The following is a 27,046-nucleotide window of genomic DNA, read 5'->3' on the forward strand; positions in this document are numbered from 1 at the left end:
CTGGTGTGCCTGTCGCCGCTTGCCCCGCTCCCGGCGCTCATTGGCTCCCAATCCTGACGTCAGACCCGTAGCCTCTCACCTATTGGGCCAGCCAGAACCTGAGGCGGAGTGCGGAAGCCAGGGCCTGGAGACAGCCGAGATCCGCCTTCAAGAAGGGCTGGGGGTGGGGCTAGAGGAGGGACTGGGGGCGGGTTTCCCGAGGAGCGGGCGGCCATGGAGGCTGCGCGGAGGCAACGCAGGCTGCTAGGGAGCGCGCGCCCGGCTTTGAATGAGCGGGGCTGGGAGTGAACGGGCGGAGCGCGAGCTCGAGGAAGAGACAGGCAGCGCGCGTGAGCGCGCCTTGTGTGCGCGCGCGTGGCCCGCGGCAGCTCGGAGCCTCCGCCGGGCGGGCGGGGAGGGGGAGGGGCAGGTGAGTGTGTGCGGTTCGCGCGTGCTTGGGAGGGGCTTTCCTCTCCCAACCCCCATCCCGACCCCAGCCCTAGCCTCTGGGGCAGCGTCTGGCCTTCGCCGTGGGCCCTCCGACTCTTCGCGCACTTCCTGCCCTCCCACCTTCCTTTTCGCCCTTCCACCCGACCTCCCCCGACGCCTGACCGCTGCTTCTGGGGTACTGTTTCCGGGTCAGGGTGACCTCTGGGGTGAAGAAACTGCGACTGGGAGCGGGACCCGGGCGTGCAGCATTCGCCATGCTCGGCTCACGCGTGGGAGACTGGTCTGCGGGGTACCGGCCCGGAAAGCACCCAGCCTCCAAAGCCGCCTTCCTCAGGAAAATTTCCGTGACCGTGACCTTACAGTCCTCCGTCTACAGGCCTTGTACCTCTCCAGGCCGATTTTTCCACAATTTAAATCCCAGTCCACCTGGTATCCAGCTGCAGCAACTTAGAGCGTTTCACGTCACGCCGGGCGCCAGGCGTCGGCTTGTATAACCTGAAAACGCTCCTGTTTTTTCTCATCTGTGCAGTGGGTATGATTTTTTTTTTCATCAGCCAATTTCACGTGGGTAATCTGAAATGAAACCACTTAAGTTATGAAACTCTTTCCTTTTGAGTTATTCAGGAGACCTTACTCCGCCTTCGGAACCGCCCCAGTGGTGTCACATATTTGAGGGCCTGACTCTGGGTTGTCAGACATGGCACAGAATGTTCGATTTTAGCTCTCACACTCCGCTTCTGTTTCCCCTTCTCTTACGGGCCGCTGCTCAAACCTTTATTTATCAAATTTAAGTGAGTTCAGGTAAATTTTATTTTGTGAGCTTTGTGATATTTTCTGACCCACTTCGGAGAGTTATAGTTTGAGGATATTCTGGACTGTACTAGGTCATACGGTTTTTCAAATTTTGGTATGACAAGATTCGGAAATAGAGTTTTAGAAATACAACACTTGTTTAGTGTGTACCGGCATAGATTTTGGCTTGTTTTATGAATTGTGGTATATATTGAGGCTACTTGAAAGGACGTCTAGCAGTTTACCGAGAATTTCAACAAGAAAAGATATAATACATTTGATCTATCAGTTTCTAATGTAGCATTCTTTTATTTTTAATTGTAGGAAAATTTTTTTCAGTTAACATGGCAGAGCTCTCATTCCTGTTGATTTTCTAGAGATGTCATTTCTTCAAAAAGCCTTAATGAGGATACATTGCCTCATAGTTTTGAATCTCGTTCTGATATACCTCAAATTTTTGTCTTTGTAATTTTTAAGGAAATTTAATGTTAAAATGAGATTATATTAACATTGTTCCGTTCTAGAAAGTGTTTCAAAGCAGCCAAAGTGTAAAGTAGCCTAAGATACTTATCAACTTGGTGATCTAGAGGGCATTTCAAAAATCGCACTGAGGCAGTGTGCACACAATTAAAAGGTTTCTTAAGTAAGATATGATGTGGGGAGAGCCTTGGGCTTTCAGGTCAGTCTCTTTAAATCCTGGCTGAGTGAATCTAAGTCTGTCAGCCTCATTTATTAAACGGGAGTAGTGAAAAACCTGCCTCTTTTGGTTGTCCTGAGGATTCCAGTGAGGTGATCGAACATTTTCTTGAACGTTCAAGTGCTCAAGGAATGTTAATTTCCTTCCATTCAGCAAATATTTGAGTACCTACTATGTGCCCAACTTTGACAAACCTATAAATACTAGAATGAGCAAGACTGATTCATGGACGCCCTGCTTCTTTAGTTTCTTGCATTCCTCAGGAACAAGTTTATGGGCAAGCTCATGACAATTGGGAGTGAACGCAGTTTCCCTGTGCGGAGTTGGTAGTATTTCCCAGCCTCCAAATCCAAAGTAGCGACTGAAACATAGTAAGTGCTAATATATATTCATTTAGATGAATCGGGACATTAAGTAAATACAGATCTCAAAGGATATTCCTGCCTGCCAGTCAGTGTAACTGATAAAATCAAAGTGTGACTTGATCGCATTTTCCCTATTTTAGTGCAACTGGTTGGAAAATTTATCTTGGAAGTGGTAGTATCACTGAATTATTAAGAATGCTCATTGTTCATGAGATGTTCTTGACTTTTGAATTAAACAGACCAAGGTTTGAATGGAGTCAGTGGATGTGCTAACTCTGTTTAATTCTATGAAACAAGGACGGTAATATCTATCTCATAAGATGGCTTTTTGAGTCAAGTGAGTTAACATTTCGATAGTACTTGGTCCATAGTAGACAGTCAGTGAGTATCAGTTCTCCTCTTTAATTAATCACAAAAGAAAATTTTCCACAGAATGAGGATATTCTTGATTGCTAGGGAGAGAATTCTATTCTGTAATCACTAAAAAACCCAGTTTCTATTTTTTGTTGGGAAAAAAAAATCAACCTTTAAATTTTACCTCCAATTTGCATTGAAGTCATTCAAGTTGGCGAATATTTATTAAACAATGACACTAACAATATTTGGAAAGGTGATGGCTGTGGTTACCAGGGCTCTATATGAAATTTATTCTCAACTTTTATTCATATATATCCTAAAACTGACAGTCCCAAATGGTAAATATCATCTTTCTTCACAACCTACTGATAGAGTATCTCCTTGATTCTATTTCCTTCCCCGCCAAGTACCACATGTTCTATAGTCTCTTTTCTGGCTTTTTTTCTTGTAATTTTTCAGAAAATTTAGGCTAATTTTCATTTGAGAAAGTTTTCTTTTGGTTGAGAATTTTGTTCTTGACAAATCAGCTTTAAATGAAGCAATCATTCACCATCGTAATTTTTCAGATCATTCTACTCGTAATGAAGCAATCAAACTTTTTTTCAACTCTTACTTGGCAAATGGTAACTGAAGGTACCAAATGAATAAAATACTCTAGAGAAGGGTTGTACAGGGCAAAGTAAGGTATAGAAATAACCATGATACAAAATAAAAAATGTTGTTTCTCAGAAAGAATAAAATACCAAACTTAAGAAGACTTTACAGTAGTCCAGCAAGAGGTAATAAAGGCTTATGCTAGAGAGATTACAGTGGAAATAAGAAAGAATATGGGCAGTACTGGGAAATTGAATAGAGTCTTTTTGGGAATTAGGTATAAGGAGAGAGAAAGGAGGAATCAGCATTGTTGCATGATTTGAACCTGAGTAAACCACTAGTTGGGATGTTTTTGACAGAAGTATTTAGATTACTGGAGTAAAATTTTTTTAATATTCTGGTTCTTTTTTTTTTTTTTTATTACAGTCACTGTCTTTTCATACTGTCAATTAGTAGACCACTTCCAGGTTAGGCATTCAGTAAATCGTTCAGCTCATATGGAGAGACAGCCTCCATATGTACAAAAGTACATGAGCATTGCTAAGGTAACATTTTGGAGCCCTGTCTTTGTATCTTAATTGTCTACAAGCCCCTTCTGACCCTAGAAATAGAAAAGACTCATGCATATTTTGCCTTTCCTTAGAAGGAACTAGCAGTGATGGCTCTACAGAGCAATCAAAATCAGATACTATGCGAGTTAAGTATGTTTTTCTGGCTTTCTGATTTTGTTTTATTCTTATTTTTTATGTGTTTGTTTGGAACTTTTGTATTGAGGTATAGCATACAAAGAGCACATACAGTCAAGGATGTGGTATTACTACTCAGATTGAGATATTAGATCTTAGCTCTCTAATGCTTCAGTATGCCCTATCAGAGATAACCATTATTTTTTTACTATATAATTTTTAACCCATTCAATGTAATGTTTTATTAGGTAAAAAAACTGCATTACATGCTTTTTTCAAGACTTTAGGAGTCTTGAATGCCCATGAAATGCATTTTTAAAAAGCATGGGCTAGGCACGGTAGCTTACACCTGTAATCCCAGCACTTTGGAAGGCTGAGGCAGGCAGATCATTTGAGGCCAGGAGTTTGAGACCAGCCTAGCCAACACAGCGAAACCCCGTCTCTACTAAAAAACAGAAAAATTAGCGGGTGTGGTGGCTTGTGCCAGTAGTCCCAGATTTGGGGGTGACTGAGGCTCGAGAATAGCTTGAACCCAGGAGACAGAGGTTGCAGTGAGCCAAGATCATACTGCCACACTCCAGCCTGGGAGGCACAGCAAGACTCTATCTCAAAAACAAACAAACGAACAAAAAAAGTGTGTTATAGTACAGGGATGGTATATTTATCCAGGATGATTTTACTCCTTATGTTTCTAGATGTTATTGCTTATCTTATGCTCATGTAAGGTAATTAAAAAACTAATCAGTATTTCAGTTTTTAAAAGGAGTATATAGCTGTCCCTTTAATGTGGTCACATGATAATTATTACTTAAGTTAGGTTTTATCCCCTTTTAAGTAAGTATGTGTAGAACTGAAGTCCAAATATACTGCTTATGCTTTTTTATTTTGGAAAAAAATATCACATTATTGTATGTTTTTTCTGTTTGTTTTAAGAAATCAGCACTCTAAATAATTGTATTAATCAAGTGTTGTGATTGTTTCTAAAGGTGTTACTATTGGATTGAGAGGCCAGTCTGTTTTAGTTGTGGTTTTGTTATTAGCTGGTTGTTTCACCTTGAGCAGAACCGTTAACTTCAGTGTATCTTAGTTTCCTTATTCAGAAAATTTAAGAAGCTGGATGACATATTCTCCAGCTGTTCCAATGACAGGAATCATGATTCTGAATACTTAGTAATTCTCCTCCTTTGACAAAGACAAGGCAAGGAAAAGCTAAGACATGAGATTCCATTATCAGTAACGTCATTCCTGTAAGTGTGTGCACATTTGCATGCACATATGTATGTTTGCCTGTGTATTTCTTGTGACTTGATTTAACATGTGGTCTATTCTACCTCTCAACATTGGAAAAATGACTGTCTCTCATGGATTAACAGATTTTTTTTCCCCTCTTTTGTATATATTTTGAGGCTCTTAGTCGGGACATTGTCATAGTTACTTAAGTATTCAACTTTAACTTGTGCCAAAACTCATCTTAAGAAATTTTAAAAATTAAATAGTGATTATTAGGGTAAATACATATATACGCAATATATATGATATATAGTATATATATGTATATATAATATATGTGTGTGTGTATATACACATATATAGATACATATACATATATACACATATATAGATATATGTATATATAAATACATAATACGCAATACATGTGTAGTATAGGTGACTAAAATGTATAAGAAAAATTTGAAAATTAAGAACCATGTTTAAAAAGGATACAGGCTGGGCGTAGTGGCCCACACCTGTAATTCCAGCACTTTGGGAGGCCGAGGGGGTGGATCACTTGAGGTTAAGAGTTCGAGATTAGCCTGGCCAACATGGTGAAACCCCGTCTCTACTAAAAATACAAAAATTACCCTGGTGGCTGGGCGCGGTGGCTCAAGCCTGTAATCCCAGCACTTTGGGAGGCCGAGATGGGCGGATCACGAGGTCAGGAGATCGAGACCATCCTGGCTAACACGGTGAAACACCGTCTCTACTAAAAAAATACAAAAAAAAGCTAGCCGGGCGAGGTGGCGGGCGCCTGTAGTCCCAGCTACTCGGGAGGCTGAGGCAGGAGAATGGCGGGAACCCGGGAGGCGGAGCTTGCAGTGAGCTGAGATCCGGCCACTGCACTCCAGCCTGGGTGACAGAGCGAGACTCCGTCTCAAAAAAAAAAAAAAAAAAAAAAAAAATTACCCTGGTGTGGTGGCAGGCACCTGTGGCCCCAGCTACTCGGAAGGCTGAAACAGGAGAATTGCTTGAACCCGGGAAGCAGAAGTTGCGGTGAGCTGAGATTGCACCATGACACGGCACTCCAGCCTGGGCGGCAGAGCAAGACTGTGTCTTCCCCCCCACTCCCCCCCAAAAAAAAGGCTACCAAAATAATACCAGTTTTACCTTTTTTTTTTTTTTGAAATGGAGTCTCATTCTGTTGCCCAGGCTGGAGTGCAGTGGTATGATCTCTGCTCACCACAACCTTCACCTCTCAGGTTCAAGCGATTCTCCTGCCTCAGCCTCCTGAGTAGCTGGGACTACAGGCATGTGCCACCACACCTGGCTAATTTTTGTATTATTAATAGAGGCGGGATTTCACCATATTGGCCAGGCTGGTCTTGATCTCCTGACCTCTTGATCTGCTCGCCTCAGCCTTCCAAAGCGCTGGGACTACAGACGTGAGCCACCGCACCTGGCATAGTTTTGCCATTTTTAGAATCTTTATTCCTATCATTGCTGTGGCTGTAGTTTTCAATTCCTGTATCATCTCTTTCATAAAGACATATCTTGTTATTTAATCATAGGGAGGCAGTATGAGTGTAATCTTTAAGGATTGAAACATTGCAGCCAGACTCTTTGGGTTCAAATTCCAGTTCTATAACTTATCAGTTCTGTGTCCTTGGCAGCTTGCTTAACCCCTCTGTGCCTTAGTTTTCTTATCTGAAGTAGGGACAAAATAGTACTTGCTTCAAGTCCTTCCCATGGTTGTTGTGAGCATTAAATGAGTTACTACATGTTAATCACTAAGAAGAATGCTTTTCATGAAATATAAAGTAAGTTATTACAGTATATTGCAACGCTATTGTGAAATCAGATTTCTGTTTTTAGAGAAGTTCTGACATAATGTTTCTTTTCACTAATTGTCCTAGTTTTCTAATGGAAGTTGGCTTTCTACAAAATAACAAATAATTGATACAAGATAATTATGGTGTTGATGACTTTTAAAAATAATATTCTAATCAGAATATGAACAGCGTTCTAATTTAAGTGACATAATATTGTTCAAAAATGTCTTGGTGTAGATTGTTTTAACAGCTCTTTTGAGCTCTAATTGAAATACAATAATCTGTATATAATTAAAGTATACAATTTGATTAGTTTTGATGAATATATATACACTCACCTATGAAACCACCACAATTGAAGCAGTAAATATATCCATTACCTGCAAAAGTTTCCTCATGTCCCTCAGTGGTCCTTCCTTCCCACTCGTCCCTGCCCCATTACAAGGCACTGCTGATATTTTCTGTCACTCTATATTTGTTTATAATTTCTTGAGCAAGCTTGTCCAATCTGCTGCCTGTGGGCCTCATGCAGCCCGGGATGGCTTTGAATGCAGCCCAATGCAAATTAGTAAACTTTCTTAAAACATTATGAGCTTTTTTTGCAATTTTTTTAGGCTTATCAGCTCTGGTTAGTGTTAGTATATTTTGTGTGTGGCCCAGGACAATTCTTCTTCCAGTGTGGCCCAGGGAAGCCAAAAGATTGAACACCCCTGTTCTAGAGCTTAAAAAATGCTGTGTATGGAATCATACAGTGTATACTTTTTTGGTGGTCTGACTCTTCATTCAGTAAAATTATTCTGAGATACAGTCATGCTATTACTTGTAACAATAGTTCATTTCTATTTATTGTTGAGTAGTAGTAGTCTGTTGTATTTATATACTACAATTTGTTTATCCACTCACCTGTTGATATACATTTGTGTTATTTCCAGTTTGGAGCTATTAAGTAAAAAAGCTGCTATTCAAATACAAGTCTTTATTTATTTATTTATTTCAGTTTTTTTTTTTTTTTTTTTTTTTGAGATGGAGTCCTGCTCTGTCACCAGGCTGAAGTACAGTGGCTCAATCTTGGCTCACTGCAACTTCTGCGTCCCGCATTCAAGCTATTCTCCTGCCTTACCCTTCAAATACGAGTCTTTATATGGCTATATGCTTTTCTTTATCTTGGGTAAATTACTAGGAGTAGAATGGCTGGGTCATATGGTAGATGTCTGTCAAACTTTGTAAGAAACTGCCCAACTGTTTTTCAAAGTGATTGTGCATTTTACTTTCCCACTACTAAAGTATGAGAGTGCCAGTTGTTCCAAATCCTTGCCAGTACTTGCTATGGTCATTATTTTTAGTTTGAATCATCCCAGTAGGTATGTAATAATTTCTCACTGTGGTTTTAATTTTCATTTTTCTGATGATTAAAGATGTTGACCATCATTTAATGTACTTATTTACCATTGTATATGTTCTTTTTCTTTTCTTTTTTTTTTTTTTTTTTTTTGAGACAGAGTCTCGCTCTGTCGCCCAGGCTGGAGCAGTTCAAGTTCTCCGCTCACTTCAAGTTCCGCCTCCTGGGCTCATGCCATTCTGCTGCCTCAGTCTACAGAGTAGCTGGGACTACAGGTGCCCACCACCACACCTGGCTAATTTTTTGTATTTTTAGTAGAGACAGGGTTTCACTGTGTTCGCCAGGATGTTCTTGTTCTCCTGACCTTGTGATCTGCCCACCTTGGCCTCCCAAAGTGCTGGGATTACGGGCGTGAGGCACGGCGCCCAGCCAGGTATATATTTTTTGATGAAACATCTAGTTAGACCTTTTGCTCATTTTTACATTGAGTTTTTTTTAAATTATTTTTGAATTTTGAGAGGTTCTTATATATTCTGGGTTTAAGTCCGTTATCAGACGTATGCTTTGCAAGGATTTTTCTCTCAGTCTGTGACTTGTCTTTTTGTTCCATTAATAGTGTTTTTGAATTGTAGTTTTTAATTTTCATAAAGTCCAATTTGCCAATCTTTTATTTTATGGATTGTGCTTTTGTTGTATTACCTAAAAATCTTTGCCTGACCCAGGGTCACCAGGTTTTTTTTTTTTTTTTTCTTGGAAATTTTGTAGTTTCAGACTACATTTAGGTCTCTGATGTATTTTTAATTACTTGTAACTGGTGCCAGATATATATTGAAGGTTTTTGTTTTGATTTTTTCCAAGTGGATATCCAGTTTAACCAGTACTTTTTTTTTTCTTAATACCTATTCTTTTCTCTCTGAATTAACCTTTGCATCTTTATTAAATTTCAGTTGTTTGTATGTATGTGGGTCTATTCCTGTACTTTTCATTGATCTATTCATGTATTTTGATTCTAATACTATTCATTTTTTATTACTGAAGCTTTATAACAAGTCTTGAAACCAGATAGTGCTAGCAGTTTTACCTTGTTCTTTTTCAGTGTTGTTTTGGCTATTATATATGTTCTTTGCATTTCCATATGGATTTTAGAAATTAGCTTGTCAAGTTTTACAGAAAAAACCTGCCAAGATTTTGGTTGAGATTGTATGGAATCTATAACTCATTTCGGGAAATGTTGATATCTTAATAAAAGTCTTCTATCTCTGAAAAAGTCTTTTTAAAGTAATATAGGCCTTTTAAATGTCTCAGCAATATTTGATAGTTTTCAGTAATCAAGTCCTTAATTAGATTTGTCCTCAAGTATCATATTTTTTATGCCTATGTAAATGTTTTTTTAACATTTCAATTTCTTACTGATAGTTGTTAATGTGTAGAAATACAATTAATTGTAGATCCCATTGAATTTTCCACGTAGAGTAGCACACTTTTATTTCTCCTTTCCATTCTGGATGCTTTTTATTTCTTTTCTATTTTTTTCTTTTTTCTTTTTTTTTGCTGGATTACATTGGCCAGAACTTCCACTATGATGTTGACTGAAAGTAGAAAAAGCAGACATGCTTGTGTTGTTCATGATCGTAGGGAGAAACTATCGAATTTTTTTTTTAACGTTAAGTCTTATATTACTGTAGTTTTTTCATAGACGTTCTTGATCAAGTTGAGAAAGTTCCCTTATACTTTGCAGCATTTTTTTTTTTTAAACAGGAATGGATGTTGAGTTTTGTCAAAGGCTTTTTCTGTCTCTATTGGGATGTTTATATGGTTGTTCGTTTTTAGTTTGCTAATACAGTGAATGACATTTGATTTTTAAATGTTAAACCAATCCAACGTTTCCAAACTAAGCGCCAATTTTTCACGCTGTTGTATCCATTTATATATTGTTGGATTTAATTTACTAACATTTGGCTAAGGAGATTTCTGTCTAGATTCATAGAATATTAATAGTTTTCTTTTCTGGTAATATCTTTGGATTAGTATCAGTGTAATACTGGCCTCAAATAATGAGTTGGGAAAATATTCCTTGTTCAGTTTTTTGGCAGTTTGTATAGAATGGGTATTATTCCTTCCTAAATGTTTTGTAGAATTTACCAGTGAAGCCATCTGTGCCTGGGAAACTTTTATAACTACAAATTTAATTTCTTTAATAGATACACAGATTTTCAGGTTGTTCTTATGCTTTAGTAATTTGTGTCTTTCAGAGAAGTTGTCCATTTCATTTCAGTTGTCAAGTAAATACAGGAACAAAGGTAAACGTAATAGTTCTTCAGTATCCTTTTAATATCTGCAGAATCTAATGTCATCTGTCTTGTTTATGATATTGGCGAAATTCTATTATTAAGGACACATGTTTTAGATTGTTATGTACTTTTTGTTAATTGACCCCTTTATCACTCTGAAATGAGCACTTTTATATCTGGTAATGTTCTTTTTGCTATAATCTGTCTAGTGTTGAAAGAGTCGCTTCAACTTCTTAGTGCTAGCATAGTATATTTTCTCCTATCCTTTTACTTTTAACCTATTTGTGTCTTTTTATTTAAAATGCGTTTCTCATTGGCAGCATAGAGGGGGCCGGTCTTCCTTTCTTATCCAATCTAACAATCTCTGCCTTTCAATTGAAATGCTACACAATTTGCATTTAATGAGATTATTGATATGGTTAGATTTACGTTTGTCATCATACTTGTTTTTGACTTGTCCCATGTGTTATTTGTTCTCTTTTCTTTGTTTCCTGCTGCCTTTTCAGTTGAGTAGTTTTTAATCTCCCTTCTTGTCTTATTGGTTGTGACCAGCCCTTACACCTCAGAATATATGATTTAATGGACTTACTAGAGGTAGTCCTAGGTATTGGCATTTCTTTAATAGATTCCCGAATTTGTGAACCACTGGACTAAATGAGCTCCATGGTAACTTTCAACTTACTAGCTATGTGACTTTGATCAAGTTATGTGACCTCTCTTAATTCAATTTCCTCATCTATAAAATGGATATAAGGAAACATATTCATCTGCAAGTTAAAAATATTTAAAATATTTTAAATAGTATGTTCATGTGGTTCAAACTTCAAAAGGTACACAGAGATTTAATATATACTATTTTATACTTTTGATTTTTTGAATTGTAAATTTTTGTATTAATAGATTTAGGTAAAATATTTTCAAAAACTCAAAATGAGGGATTTTATCCTTACAACCACGGAAAACTCAAAAATCTGGTTTTTGAATTGTTAATATGATTTAAATTATAATTTTAAAATTTACTGTGTTATAGTTTCTAGAGAAAAGTAAAAACTATCTTAAATTTTTCTCAGTGCATAATAGGTCTCTTCAGGACAGGAGTATGACTTTTGAAATCGATTTACTGCATTTTTTGTTTTGTGCCTCTTCCACAGGTTTTGATTCCCACCATGGCCATCACCCAGTTTCGGTTATTTAAATTTTGTACCTGCCTAGCAACAGTATTCTCATTCCTAAAGAGATTAATATGCAGGTAAGTTTTATGTTCAAACTGACCTGTTTATCTCCTCGCTGGTTTTGGATACCTTCAAAACTTAAAATTTTGTGGATGGGACAGGTTATATTTAAGCTGAATATCTTGATTGCAGTATTTATTCATTAATTCCTAGTAATTTTTAAATACTTTTTCTCTACTTCAGATCTAGAAAATAGAGGTTCAGTTGTTTTCGTTCATTCAAATTCTTACACTTTCCACTAAAATAATATGCTTAATACTGTTTAGGAATAGACAGACCAACTTTTGTTGTTATAATCATCACAGAACTTTGATGTATTTGTTTCGTTATAGGAATGTTTTAAAGTGATTAGGTGAAATTCAGAATAGATATTTCTGCCTATACTACAGTAGTGCTGTTTTTATATTAAAAAAAGTTATTTTGTCTATTTAAGTAACATTCCAGAATATGCTAGTCAAGGGCAGGTAGGTCATTTGCTTTAGGACATCATCTGTAGACTTCAGTTCCTTCTGTTTTGTCACAGGATCATACCCAAGAGCTATGATTTCTAAAATGTGTGCTGAGGCACCTCAGGGCTTTACATGAAATTCACAGGGATGCCATAGAATATTTTAAATTTTCCAGTGAAACATAGTGATAGCATCTGTTGAATACCTCAACTCAAAGTAGTTCATATTTGCAACATTAAATCCTGAAGTATTTTTTTATGATGGTATTCTTTAATGTTTGAGATAGTTTTTGTTTACTTATATTTTTGGTGACATCTCGTTGCAAAGCCAGAATTTTAGGTTGTAATTAAAAGCAAGTACTGCACCAAAATTAATGTAGAACTGAAAACAAGAATGATGGTCTCCAGTCTTATTCTAAGGCATAAGAAGCTGTGGCGTGTTCAACAGGCACACACATTTCATTAATAAGTACAGTGATTGTGGTTATTTAAGAATAAAATAGAAATATGACATTTTCTTTAAATGTGTATTTTTTACAATGGCTACTAAGCAGTTAGGACATACTTAAGTATTAAGATTTTTGGGTGTAACTGCCTTATTTGGTGGAATTGTTAGGTGTTTCTGTGGCCTAAGGGTACTGTGAAAAAGTTACACACTAAGAGGAGGGTATAGTAAAAGAGGAAATGGATAGCAATCAGCTCTTTATATATATAGAGAGAGAGAGAGACATGATTTAGAGGTTGCACACAACAATTTTTGCACTGCCTGCTTTCCAGAGCTTAGTCATATGGCCCCCTAGCTGCAAGGAAGGATGGGAACTGCAGTCTCTGGCTAAATGACCATTTGATAGCTGCTAAAACTCTGAGACTTAAGTGCCATTGAATTTATTGCTACAAGTAGAGTGGTCTGAGATTTAAAAAAAAAAAAAGTCCAGGGTATTGCAAGAGACCAAGTGGGTGAAATGATCATCCAGAGATAATCACTCGAGCAGAAGTCAAGAAAGAAATGGAAAATTTAGGTGGTTGACTTGAAATCACCCAAGAGGGTAGGATTTGGGAAGTAGAAAAAGGAGTGACCTAAGTGTTTAAATGACCAGAGAATGAGGAAGAGAATGGCCAGAAATTCACCAGGTAAAGCAACATTAAAAATGGGTATTAATTGCCAGAAGACAGGAAGTTAAAATAAGAAGCATTGTGTTAACAGTGGTGATGAAATATAGATGTTTTCTTTTTGCACTACTATTTTTTAAAATTTTCATTAAATAGATTACTTTTATGATAAGAAATTTTCTTGATGTAAAAATATTAAGAACATTCCTATTGTAAATGTATACATATTTAGAATTGATTGTATGTTCTATTTTAAAGAAAACTGACCATATGTTAGGATAAGTTTCTCTTTGGTGTCTGAAGGAACCTTAGACCATGTATTTTAAAATACCAGGCTTGGCCAGGCGTGGTAGCTCATGTCTGTAATCCCAGTGCCTTGGGAGGCCGAGGAGGGAGGATAGCTTGAGGCCAGGAGTTCAAGACCAGCCTGGGCAACACAGCAGAACCCCATCTCTACTGAAAGGAAAAACAGGCTATGTCATAAATTTCATATTACTTTTTTATATTACTTTTCTATTCAGCGTTTAAACAAATATAGCTTTGAATCTGTAATAAAAATAGCTGACTTTATCAATTAGTTCTTATCGATGCTTTGTAGATTATTCGAAGTGAAGTAAGTGACTCATCATCTCTATTACCTGCCATTTTTTGTATGTTTTGCGATGTAGCAGGCACACACTGTCTAGGGATTTTAAATATGTCAGTTAATTAAATCCAAACAACCCTGCAAAAGTGGGTTTGAATACCTGCATTTTATAGATGAGGCTGTTGAGGCTGAGAAGTAGATAATTCTAACTAGACATAATAGAAGTAACATTGAAAACTGTGGTTTACAGATCCCACAGCACATGTTCTTAACCACTGAGTTATAGTACGTCCTGTTTAATGTGGTACTTCTCCTACTAATCCTTAAAACTAAATTACCATTTGGTTCAAACCAGTGATTTAATTCTTAATAGTTAATCTTATCAAGAAACCCCATGTATAAAACATAAAAGCCAAGCCACCCTGTTTAAAACAGCAAAGGTGGCCCAGAACTTCACCCACAGAACCCATAGCACTCCAAGGAGCATGCTCTGAAACCATCTTGCATTTTTGTTTTTGACTTTATATTCCTCTTGAATTTGTTTATAATTCGAAGTCTTAAGCCAAAAAGCAGTTACGTTGTTCTGTTTCTGTCCAAGATTTAAAAAACATTCACAAGATGTCTGATTTATGACTTTTTTACCATAAATTAATGAGTAACTGTTAATTATTAAAATCAATAATCATAAAATTGAGAAAGATCTTGTTTTATAAGCCTTAAATTACCAGATACATAGTGCTTTTACTTTGCTTGTTTTGGTAGTTCTTGAAATAAATTATTTCATTTTTGTTTCAGATCTGGCAGAGGACGGAAATTAAGTGGAGACCAAATAACTTTGCCAACTACAGTTGATTATTCATCAGTTCCTAAGCAGGTAGATTTTTCTTTGTTCTTTTGTTTTGTTTTGTTTTGTTTTTGAAAAATTGAGTAAGTGTCCTAGAACAATATATTAATAGAAATTACTTTGATTTTTGTTGTGTTGTTAAATTTATCTGGTCTGAAAATTCTATTTAGTTCTTCATTTTATCTTGTTTCTTTGTTGACATTTTCTATTTTGTTTTCATTGGTTTCAAGTGTTAGCTATTGCTTGTTGGAGCATTTTTATAATAGCTATTGTAAAGCCTTAGAGAATTCCAACATATCATTTTGGTGTTGGTATCTGTTGATTAACTTAACCTTGCAAATTAAGATTTATTGATTTTTATGTGCTGAATAATTCTGGGTTGTTTCATGAACATTTTGAATACTATGCTTTGAGACTTTGTCTTATTTAAATCATGTGGAGAAGCTTGGTATTTTTTATCAGATGATCAATCTGGTTAGGCTTAGGTGAAAATGTCCAGTCCTTCTATGGGTTGTAGTTTTAATGTCAGTTCAGTTTTCAGAACATTTGCTTTTGTTTTACTTTGTTTTTTGTTTTTTAATAGACATAATAGAATAAAATAGAACATAATATATCAGAATGTCTTGTATTTTTTCAACTTTTGATCAAGTTTTGATCTGCGATATAAAATGTATATTTTCCTGTGGGTCAAAAATGTGTGAAAACCAGTGTTTTTGTAAAGTCCATTTTTCCAATAAATCATCAATGAAATGTTCATTAAGTTGCCCCTTTGTGGCTGATACTGTTGATCAATTAAATTTAGACAGATGTTGAAGAGTGGACTTCCTGGGATGAAGATGCACCCACCAGTGTAAAGATCGAAGGAGGGAATGGGAGTGTGGCAACACAACAAAATTCTTTGGAACAACTGGAACCTGACTATTTTAAGGACATGACACCAACTATTAGGAAAACTCAGAAAGTATGTTAAGATTTATGCTTTTGGAGATTAAACTACTTTTTAGATTCCTATAGTTAAAATTAGATTATACAATTCACATTTCTTAGAAAGCCTATTTCTAACTATCTGTTGTTTGTTTTCTGTCGTGTTAAGTAAGAATTTTATATGTTCAAATGACCTGGACATAGTTCTAGTAAGTTGTACCCCAAATCTTTTAAAATTATATTTATACATGTATCGAAATCCTACTATATGTCAGATTCTAGACTCCAATCTCTGCCATGGAGACTAAGGTGAATTGGATAAGAGTTCTAAGAAGTTCATACTTTAGTAATATCTACAAACTGATAAGTGGATTTTATTGTTTGTAACCATTATAAAACTGATGGAGGACTCTAAGAACTTAAGAATAATTGTGAGTTTGTATTAGTCATCTATACATTATTTAATCTCTTTTGAATTGAATATGGAAGATCATTTAGAAATACAGGGAATTACTGGAAAAAGCAGAATGCTTGAGTATTTTCCTTTTCATTTATCAAAATACTACATGTACTTTTTTTAAATCAAAAAATGTAGAAGAACTTATAATGAAAAGTTAGACTTCTGACCTATCACTCTTCTTAGCCAGTTCTACTTCCAAGAAGCAGCCACTCAATAATTTTCTGTTTGGATTTCTTCAAGTGTTTGTCACCATATCTATCTATAATATGATTATATTTCCATTTCTTGTTTACCAGTAACAGACATTGTCCATTACATTAATATTATGGTAAATGAAGATTTATTTATTTCCCAGTTACTCTGCTATATCAGAAAAACACACTTAAAGCTCACTTTCCTGTTCAAACATAGAAAATGTGATCTCATATATATATATGTGTATATATATATTTACACATACTTTATAAAAATTAGGACATTATTTCACAATTTATAATGCAGTTGTTCCTCACCTTCTTTCTCTCAACTGATTTCAGCTATACATTTATATTTACATTGTCTAGGTTGATAACATTTACATTCTTTTTTGTTGAGTTGTCCAAATTTCTCAATGCTAAAACACATTAAATTGTGTATTTTTAAAGGATTCTTTAAGTGAGTTTCTTAGTAGAGGAATACCTTGTATTGTGGAAGTATACTGCTGCTCTCAGTAGGAAGCTAGTATATTACACTATAGTGCCTTATTAAATTAATTAGAGTGGAAATGCTTTGAATAAGGCTACCAACATATCATGTAAGTGTATTTTGATGCTACTGGCCTGAATGAGTTAATGTATTCATAGGTATCTCACATGCTGGGAGAGTTGTTTATACTATTGGCAGGATATGATACCTGTTCTTATATAATACAGTAACTAAAAGTGATTGATTATATTTTGGGGTCTGGGGAAAGTAGGAAAGGAAGAAAGAAAATGAGACTGTATTAATTTTTAAAAGTGAAATACAATTTTTCTTAGTATGTAACTGATTTTTACAACAATTGCCTGGGAAATTGGTATTTACAGACTTTTTTTAGTTTTTACGTTGTAAATTTTAAAAAGAAATATTTTAAGTAATTACAAAATGTTTTGGTTGTCTATTCTTATGTAGTGATTTGTAAAATATCCCTATAATTCTTTTTCAATTAATCTTTCAGATTGTTATTAAGAAGAGAGAACCATTGAATTTTGGCATCCCAGATGGGAGCACAGGTTTTTCTAGTAGATTAGCAGCTACGCAAGATCTGCCTTTTATTCATCAGTCTGTAAGTATGTTAATGGTTCTAGGGAAAGGTTTCATTTTGTTTCTGTTTTCTTTAAAGCAGAGGAATAAAATCTAAATGAGTTTAACATAGTATTTATGTTTTTGTAACTTTGAAACAAGTTTAGCAGTTCGAGAGAGGTTAATCTGGAGTTTTACCAATCCTAACCTTTTATGAGATTGTAAATTACATTAGATACTAAGATCAAGGTCTCATTGTACACGTGAAAGATAGACACAATGTTATTTAAAAATATGAACATCAGAAAGATTACCCTTAAAATGAGAGATTCACCCTAATGGTAGATTATTTTAAAGTGAGTTGTGAATTGTTTTCTTCACAGAGTGTATTTTCATTCAAAATATGACTTAATTTTAAATGATTTGACTTAAATGAAACTTTTTAAAGGAAAAACTTTTGAAAGAAGTAGACAGCTGAGGTTCTCAACCTTGGGAGCATATCAAAATCAGCTTTGGAAGTTTTTTAAAAGCACAGATGTCCAGACCCCTACCTACCTAAGCTTTAAGCATGCTTTGATTGATTGATTATATTATCTATTGTTGTGTAACAACTCCAAATTCAGTGACTTGAAATAATAACAAATATTAATGTCACAGTTTCTGTGAATTGGGAATCCAGGTGACTAAACTGGGTGGTTCTAACTCAGAATTTCTCATGAGTTTGCAGACAAGTCATTGGGTTGGGTCTTCAATCATCTGAAGGCTTGACTGTGGTCGAAGGATTCATTTCAAAGACAGCTCACTTCTACACCTGACAAATTAATGCTGTTTGTTTGCACAAAGCTTCAGTTCCTTGCTGTGCACCTCTCCAAGGAGCTGCTTGAATTTCTTTATGACGTAACTGCTGATTTTCCCAGTAAGTGATAAGAGAGTGAGAGCACTTGCTCATGGGTGAGGGTGACACCACAATGCCTTTTTGTGATGTGGTTTTATAAGTGATACACTGTCACTTCCACGTTATTTCTTTAGAAGCCACTAAATCCAGCCCACACGCAAGCCTCCACCTCTTGAAGGAAGGAATGTCTAAGAAGTCATGGACGTATTTTTAAACTACATTTGTCTGTCAATCTATGTATTTTATTTATTTGTGTAAACTGCATAGTTGCTTCCGAGGCCCCTCTCCCCAGGTGACCCATGTATATGTATATTTTTAATTCATTGAGTAAAAACATTGTTTTTACTAAAGCCAGACCCTGTGGCATTCAAGGGTCTTTGCCTCAGAAAAATGCATTCTAGTAGGGGAGACATGATATTAAATAAATGATCACACATATCAATGTAATTACAAACTTTGATAATTCCTATGCAGTTACATGATGCTATGAACATACACCATAGATACTTAGCTGAATAACGTAGCATTATAATGTTTAATTTTTTATTTTATACATCTCAAAATTAAACTTTATTCATATATGTTTGATCCGTATTGGTGAAATGCTTTAATCCTACCCGCTGAATTAGCAATATTTGCCACCTATATAATACTATAATACTATTGTAGCTCATTGTAAAGTTGTAAATATACAACTACTTACAGAGTTGAGAAGGGGTAAGTAGGGTAGATGGAGAATGTCTCCACTGCTGTTTCCACGTATTTTCCTCCCAAGCAGACAGAATAAAGGGGCATTGCATAGGAGAGGATGGTAACCTATTGGACTTTGTTTTCTATACCAAAAATAACTTACCATTCATTCTACAAATTAGATTCTTCTTTTAAACTATACATTTTATTTTTTTCTAGAATTCATCATTCGTATTGTTATGAGAGTTCTTTTATACTAAAGATAAATGTCACGTTTTATACTATTTTAGTTTGTTCAATTGGTTTGGGTATTTTTGTTGGGCAGGTGTATTTAGTTTTTATGTAGACAGATCTATCAATGGTTTTCTCCCTTTTTCTTTTTACTAAGGCCATCTCTACTAAAGGATCAGTACCACCCTTTTTAATGGTCTCTATAGTTTCACTTTTTAAAAAAATCTAAATATTTTATTTACTCTAACAGTCAAATACTTACTTTAGTGGAAGAATAGATAATATGAATGGGAAATTTACAAATAAGAAATAGACATAACCTAATTTGAAGAAAAGCTTGATCTTATTAGTGCTCAAAGTAGGCCCAGTGAGGTGGTACATGCCTGTAATCTCAGCACGTTGGGAGGCCAAGGTGGGCAGGTCACTGGAGCTCAGGAGTTCGAGACCAGCCTGGGCAACATGGCGAAATCTCCCCTCTACCAAACTAAAAAAGTTAGCTGGGTGTGGTGGTGCGCGCCTATAGTCCCAGCTACTTGGGAGGGGCTGGTGTAAGAGGATTGCTTGAGCCCAAGAGGTCGAGGCTGCAGTGAGCCGTGATCACACCACTGCACTCCAGCCTAGGTGACAGAGTGAGACCCTGTCTCAAACAAAACAAAGTAAAATAACAAGATACAATTTTAAATCTTGTCAAATTAGTAAAGAGAAAAGAAAGCAGCTGAGTGCAGTGGCTCATACTTGTAATCCCAGCAATTTGGGAGGTTGAGGCAGGAGGATCACTTGAGGTCAGGAGTTCAAGACTAACCTGAACAACATAGCTAGATCTCATTTCTAAAAAAAGTAAAAAACAATTAGCCAGTTGTGGTGGCATGTGCCTGCAGTCCCAGCTACTAGGGCAACTGAGGTGGGAGGATCCCTGGAGCCCGGGAGTTTGAAGCTGTTGTGAGCCATGATCACACCATGCACTCCAGCCTGGGCAGCAAAGTGAAATGCTGATTCCTAAAACAAAAAAACAAAAAAAAACAAGGAGGTGGGGAGAAGAAAAGGCAAGATTTCTACCTGCTGCAGTCAAGGGGATAGCTTGGTACTTTTCAAAGCTGTCATTTGCTCTTTCAGTAGCTTTAAAAATGCTCCTTTCAGAAATGTATATTAAACAATTAGAAATATTTTAATAATTTTTAACAGAGTATGGTATTACATATATTGTCAGAAGAAGAAAGCTCAAAACATTCTATTTCATTTTTAGGGGTAAGTATTTAAAACAATATGATATTAAATAAATCTGTTCACAGATTGGTACCAGTTATTTTATACACAGTCACTTCCAAACCTACCTAAACAGTCCAGCATGACCATTTTCATTAGTTATTGAAAGAAAACAGTGAACTTTTGGAGGTCTGCCTTGGGAAATAGAGGTAGGGACCAGTAGATGATACCAGGTAAGAAAGACTGGGAAAAGGAAGCATGTCATAGAAGTATTTCAATAAAGGTACATTTTGCATGATTTGTCATTTTTGCCTAGGATTGACATAGTAAGTGCCAATAAAAAATCTCTGGTAAGTTACATATGCTTAAATGAAGATGAATGTGCTAGTTTTTACATTTCAGCTTGCAGTTCTTTTCAGCACAGATTAGTCCAGTCAAGGATTTCTGATTCAGTCTGGGATCAATCAATTTCTTGTCACTCTATCCCCAGCTCCCTCATCTTACTGAGAAGAGAAAGAAACCAAAGAAATGTTCTGTTCTTGTTCATTTCAAAATAAAGTACAGCAAAGAAGAAAATTTAAGAGAGTATCCCATAAAACATAAAATAAAGAAGAAAGCTGGACTTGCCTTGGACTGTTGAGCATTGAAAGTCATACATCAGTTCTAGGCAAGCCAAAAGCAAAATCATTTGTGCCTTGTATAGGACAGGGTAAGGAAACTGAAAAGACACAGCAGAATGACAGGTTCTAAGTTACGTGTTAAAAGATACTCTTTTTGACGGCTATGTGGAGAAAGGATGACTTTTACTCTCTTAATTTTGTTTTACTTTTCATTGTAGTCTGAATTAGGTGACTTAGATACCTGGCAAGAAAATACCAATGCATGGGAAGAAGAAGAAGATGCAGCCTGGCAAGCAGAAGAAGTTCTAAGGTATTTGAGTGGCATTTATATTGCAACCTGAGTAGAAGAACTAGATTTCTTCCCTCCTGTGTTTCAAGTCAAGGGAGCCTATTCTGCCAAATATATTTTTCTTCATTTGAGCCTTAGATAATATGGAGTTTTTTGGGTTTTTTTTTTGTATTTCAGACTGCAGATACTATTTTATATGATTAAAACCTCACAGAAACCAAGAATTTTAAGCACTGTAGGAACAAAATAACTTAATTAATGGCAAATGAAATGTTATGTATACATGTATATAAAAAGTTTTATATATATATATGGTTATATACATATGATACATATCATATTGCAAGCTTGATATTCCTCTAGATCAGAAGTTACAACTTTACTTCCATTTCCTCATGATCTAGCATAGTGCCCAGCACTGCTCATTTGAATGAAAATAACTTATGTGACACTGTACGTTTGTACATATATCTTAAATGATGTCCGTGAAAGCCCTATGTGTTAGATGAACTACCCATTCTACAAAAAATACTATTCTGGAAGTTCTAAAGTTCATTTTTATTGGTTGTTCTTTTTTGTGTGTGGGCAGCAAACATATTTCTTAGTACTGCTACGTTAGGTCAAAGACTAAAGAGAAAATTTAAGGGAGAGCTGGTGACTACTGATTTTTAAAAGTCAGATATTTAAATACATCTAAATAATTTATGCATTTTTAAAATTGTATAGTAAGATACAGCAATATAATTTTTTTTATTTTAAAATTTAGATTGTTTTTATCATAGGAATAGCAAACAAATTATTCTTTATCTGACTCGCAACAAAAAAACGGATTTCATTTTTGTATTTTCCTTTCTTGGCTTTGTCAATAAATTACAGTTACTTTGAACAACCAGCAGAGGGTGCAGCTAAATAACTGGGAATTTTGTTTGAAGTTTTTGGTTTTTTTTCGTTTGAAATATATCAAGTCCTTTTTTGTTTGTTTGTTTGTTTTGCTGGTTAGGGGAAGTCACATTTCAAAATTCAGTCAGGAAAATTGTGAGAGTTTTTAAAATTTAGTTCTTATTTAGTCAGTATAGCTTATCTTTTATAAAGGGAATATTTTTTAAATTGTGAACTGTAACACTTAGGATATTGCATGGATCATCAAAAAAGACAAATCATCTCTTTAAAATTCAGTGTTATTTTAAAAAGTAAATAATAAATACAGATGTCTGAGTATTTAAGACATTTTGGGGATTCTAGTAATTATTAGTGCCATTAACTGCAAAGACAAAGGAAGGGGGCTGTCCTTTTTAAATACGGTAATCTCACTGTAGAGTTCATGCCATGAGTTCACAAATATCTTAACATTGTACAAAAACCTTTTCTTTTTCATTATAGCCTCTTAACCCCTAACAAAACAAGACAAATGAAAAAAATGTACTTAAAAACTTAATGTTTTACCCTTTAAGGACAGCTTGGGAGAGTGAGATTGTTAATCTGCAATAGACATGCTTCATGCTGCAAGTACATAGGTAGAGCCAAAGAGAAATGGAGGCGTCAGTACATTGTTACTGCCCCTGAATAGACACTGAACATTTTAAAAGTGTATCCACATTCCGTATCTTCTAACTCTGAGCTTTTTTCCTATTGCCACTATAAAATGCTTCCAGTACTGTGATTAGTATTGCTAAGAATGATGATTCTGGTACTTTAATAATTCCCAGCATGAATCTGGATAGGTAAAATGTATTGTCGTCTGCAGCTATCTCTTACGTTGTCTCTTTTACATTTTAGTTTTTGATACAGATTGGGTATCCCTTTCCAAAATGCTTGGAACCAGAAGTGTTTCAGATTTTGAAATTTTTGAAACCTTAGAATATTTGTGTTCTACTACTGGTTCATCATCTCAAATATGAAAATCTAAAATCTGAAATGCTCCAGTGACAATTTCCTTTGAGCATCAGGTCAGCCCTCAAAAAATTTCAGATTTTGGAGCATTTCAGATTTTGGATTTTTGTATTTGAGGTGCTCAGCCCTTATATTATTTTAGCTAGTAACCAGGTCAAAACTTTGTTATCTCTCTTGTTTATAGCCTAGCCAGCCCTTTATAGTTTTTTCCTTACCTTCCTTTTTTCTTCTGGTTTGACATTTTTAGTTCAGATTATTAGTTTTTCTTGAACATGAGCAGAGTGATGAAAAATAGATTTTTTAAAACTGTTCTTCAGAAATTGATAGCAAAAGTCAAAATATTGCCAAAAATAGTTTCTTTACTTTCTTGAATTTTGGTCATCCATAACTCTGCCTACTCCTGTTTATGATTGAAAACTGTACATACTTTTCACTCACTGTAGTCAGTATTGATCTCCCCCAGACATAGATAATCCACTTTGGATTTTTCTGCATATAACGTAATGTTGCCTATTCCATGCCCAATTGTGACCTGTAGCTTCCTTCCTCAACGCTGCATACTTGAACGATTTTCTCACACCCTAACCCTTCAGATCCAGGACCAACGTATGTTCACTCTGCTCTGTCCTGTTTCATCATCCCACTCCTACCTCCACTCCCTACATAAACCAATCAATAAAGATAGAGAGAGTGAGTCTGGGTCAGTGGAGTTATGGAAAGAGTAAGGAAGGGGTATGTGTTTCACAAAGTGTAATTAGTAAATACCTACCTCTCTTTTTTTAAAAAAAAACTTTTAAGTTCAGGGGTACATGTGCAGGATGTGCAGGTTTGTTACATAGGTAAACGTGTCAAGGGGGTTTGTCATACAGATTATTTCATCAGCCAGGTATTAAACCTAATATCCATTATTTTTCCTGATCCTCTCCCTCTGTCTAACCTCCTACCTTCTGGTAGGTCCCAGTATGCATTGTTCTCTATATGTTCATGTGTTCTCATAATTTAGCGCCCACTTATAAATGAGAACATGCAGTATTTGATTAAATACCCACCACTCTTCTCTTTGGTAGAGTTAGTCACATGTTAATCTTGAAATTTATTTCTAGATTCTAGGTGGAAGGTGTATCTTAAGTTTCCGTTTTCTTTTTGGAGCATGTGTTCTGTTCAGCTGTGTTCATCATTCTCTTTAAATACTGGCTGTTTATAACTACTATATTAACAGGAGATTATCAAGCTCAATATCAAGCTTTTCTGAATGGTATCCCCAGAAAAAGATGTGGTTCAATGGAAGTACTGTTTTACGAAATGGAGATAATCTGAATAAGAAGTGTCAGAAGATGTGGGTTCTTATCCCTGTACTTAATCCTATGACTTCGGCCAGTCACGTAGCCTTTATGCCTCATTTTACTTATTTGTAAAATAGAGATAATATTTCTTCTACTTCACAAGTCATGTTCTAGGAACTAAGAGAAATCCTGTTTTTGAAAATATTTGGAATTTTCAAGTTAGAAGATTTCAAGACTTTCAACATTTTATTTGGTGGTGATAAAAAGGCACTGCTATTTGTTTCTAGAATTTATTTGCCATTTTACCTGTGTAGTATTTTCTAAAAGTAAAAATATATTTCTTTTCAGACAGCAGAAACTAGCAGACAGAGAAAAGAGAGCAGCCGAACAACAAAGGAAGAAAATGGAAAAGGAAGCACAACGGCTAATGAAGAAGGAACAAAATAAAATTGGTGTGAAACTTTCATAACACATGTTCTTCACATTTTATCATGCCAGTAGGAGAAATCTCAGCTCCACAACTCTAGCAACATTTGTATGGATGTAAGAGTATTTTAAGAATATACACTGCTTGATTTTAATACATTGATCAAGCCATCCAGGACACCAGGATTCTCCCAAAGTACCTTGAACTCTTAGTGATTGAGACTCAAAAAAACAAAAAAGACTTGAGACAATGTTTTCTTCAACGTGCTCCAAATATAAGACATTTGTTTGCTGTACAGAAAGTATCACAAATGGAATATATCAGTACCTCTCAAGCTAGTGTTTCTAGCTAAATAAATGGGTGTATATAATTTTATGGTGGAAAAGGTCTGTTATGATTTCCTTCAATGTGCATAATGATAAAATAAATAATTTTAATATTCTTTTATTTCCATAGTTACCTGACCTAAATTAGATAAATTGTAGGGCTTTAGCTTTCTTATTTTTGTCAAAAGTTGGTGTTGACATACATTCTCTCTAATTTGAACTGGTATTGTTTACGTTTGATACAACATTAAGGAATTTGATGATTTTCATTTCATGAAAATGACATTAAATGCAATAATTTTATTTATCATAAACATTTTGTATATCATTGTTTTCTTTTGGATTGGTGTTGTAATGTCATACATGTAATTTATACCGCATGTATAAACATTGAAAATCAACTAAAATGACATTTGTTTTACATTATAACTTGTGAGTTTTAAGAACTAGTATTAGTAGTTTTTTCCTTTCACTATAGATTTTAAGATGTTGTGGTATCTTTGAGTGCCTTAGTTCTTCCTCCATCCCAAAAGCCATTAATTTACAAATGCATAAAGCCATCAGGTCAAATATTTCAAAGCTTGTAGATGATTTCTGTATTAGCTTTAGATGTCCGACATTATGTAGGTTACCTGTGTTATTGGCTAGGATAACATTATTGATTCATTAAATCATAAAGGTAGGAATAATAATCTTTTATTTATGCTGTTGATTGGCTCCAAAATAGTCTTAAGGAAATAGTTAAATACTGTGTTTATAGGGGAAAAGTAGACTTGATAGTTTAAAATCCCATTAACCTTTTCATCACAACTGAAATGCATCCAGCTCGATTTTCCTATCATTTTAGAATTTTTAAAGATTTTTACTAAGTTACTGCCTAGAATCAACACTCTGTGAGATTTTAAAATGTCATAGATACTCTACAGGCCAAACCTTGCTAATTTATTTTACTTAAAGTGATATTTTATAGAAAAATCATAAGTTATACAATGAGAACCCTTTAAGCCCTTAGCCTAAGATTCCAGACTAAATGTGATTATAGAATAAGATGAAATTTAACTTTGATACAGAGTTTGTTATAGCCCCAAATTATATTTCCAGTTATATTCATTAGAATTTCTGCTAATAAACTCCCAACTTAAATAGAACTGGGCTCAAAGTTTTAATAATGTATTCTCTTCCTTCTTTGTATTTATATTTAGTTATTATGGGAATACAACATGGCTTGTCTAAATTTGGAGTTCATAAAGGATAAAACTTCCTTTAGCTCAATTACTTGTATTGCTTTTCCCCAGTAACTGAAAAGTATTTAAGTTTGCTTTGGTCATGATTTTCATATGTTTGAGGTTTTTGTTGTTGTTGTTTTTTGGCTTTTTGGTTTTTGGTTATTTAAAAATAAAGAGGTTAGAAATTATAGTTAGTATGATTAATTAGGAAGAAATATATTTTTCTTGTGGAAAGAATAGGTAACAATTCTGGAATTTATTTTATCTCTATTGATGTGTAAACTAAATTCCTGTATTAACTTGGGTATATTTTGGTCCCAAAAGTAGTCACTGAGTTAAATGCATATGATAAACAATTCATGGTAGCATACTGTCTCCTTTAGCTACTAAATTTACGGTTTCTATTTTTTGTTTTATTGATTTCAATAAAGAATTGTCAGTTTTAGATGCTTATTAGAAGTAATAAGAAATACTGGTAGGCTTAGATAGAATTAGTGACATTTTA

General features: G+C 35.2%; 1 protein-coding gene and 2 long non-coding RNA genes across 9 annotated transcripts in view; 2 read left to right on the forward strand and 1 right to left on the reverse strand.

Annotated features, from left to right (window-relative positions):
• LOC135964804 (uncharacterized) overlaps positions 1-532 on the reverse strand; it is a 77,834-nt gene extending 77,302 nt beyond the window's left edge. For both annotated transcript variants that reach the window (XR_010577456.2, XR_010577457.2), the window contains exon 1: positions 1-532. This is a non-coding gene — a long non-coding RNA (uncharacterized lncRNA).
• On the forward strand, positions 190-25,629 carry LOC141407454 (uncharacterized). Its single transcript, XR_012416600.1, has 8 exons — positions 190-409; positions 11,749-11,846; positions 14,769-14,847; positions 15,620-15,778; positions 17,397-17,504; positions 18,189-18,377; positions 21,319-21,410; positions 24,911-25,629. It is a non-coding gene; the product is annotated as an uncharacterized lncRNA (long non-coding RNA).
• On the forward strand, positions 190-25,761 carry EBAG9 (estrogen receptor binding site associated antigen 9). Of its 6 annotated transcripts, XM_045398604.3 has the most exons (9): positions 906-961; positions 2,165-2,289; positions 10,559-10,606; positions 11,749-11,846; positions 14,769-14,847; positions 15,620-15,778; positions 17,397-17,504; positions 21,319-21,410; positions 24,911-25,761. In XM_045398604.3, exons 4-9 carry the CDS (start codon positions 11,764-11,766, stop codon positions 25,029-25,031), a joined length of 642 nt encoding a protein of 213 aa, XP_045254539.2. In that variant the 5' UTR covers positions 906-961; positions 2,165-2,289; positions 10,559-10,606; positions 11,749-11,763; the 3' UTR covers positions 25,032-25,761. The 6 variants fall into 6 exon arrangements, with proteins under 6 accessions (XP_005563989.3, XP_045254539.2, XP_065375611.1 ...); XM_065519539.2 differs by lacking the exon at positions 10,559-10,606; XM_073999318.1 differs by lacking the exon at positions 2,165-2,289 and having other exon boundaries at positions 7,991-10,606.
• Positions 25,762-27,046: the final 1,285 nt, after the last annotated feature.

Source organism: Macaca fascicularis, chromosome 8, assembly GCF_037993035.2.
Source record: "Macaca fascicularis isolate 582-1 chromosome 8, T2T-MFA8v1.1".
NCBI classification, from domain to species: domain Eukaryota; kingdom Metazoa; phylum Chordata; class Mammalia; order Primates; family Cercopithecidae; genus Macaca; species Macaca fascicularis.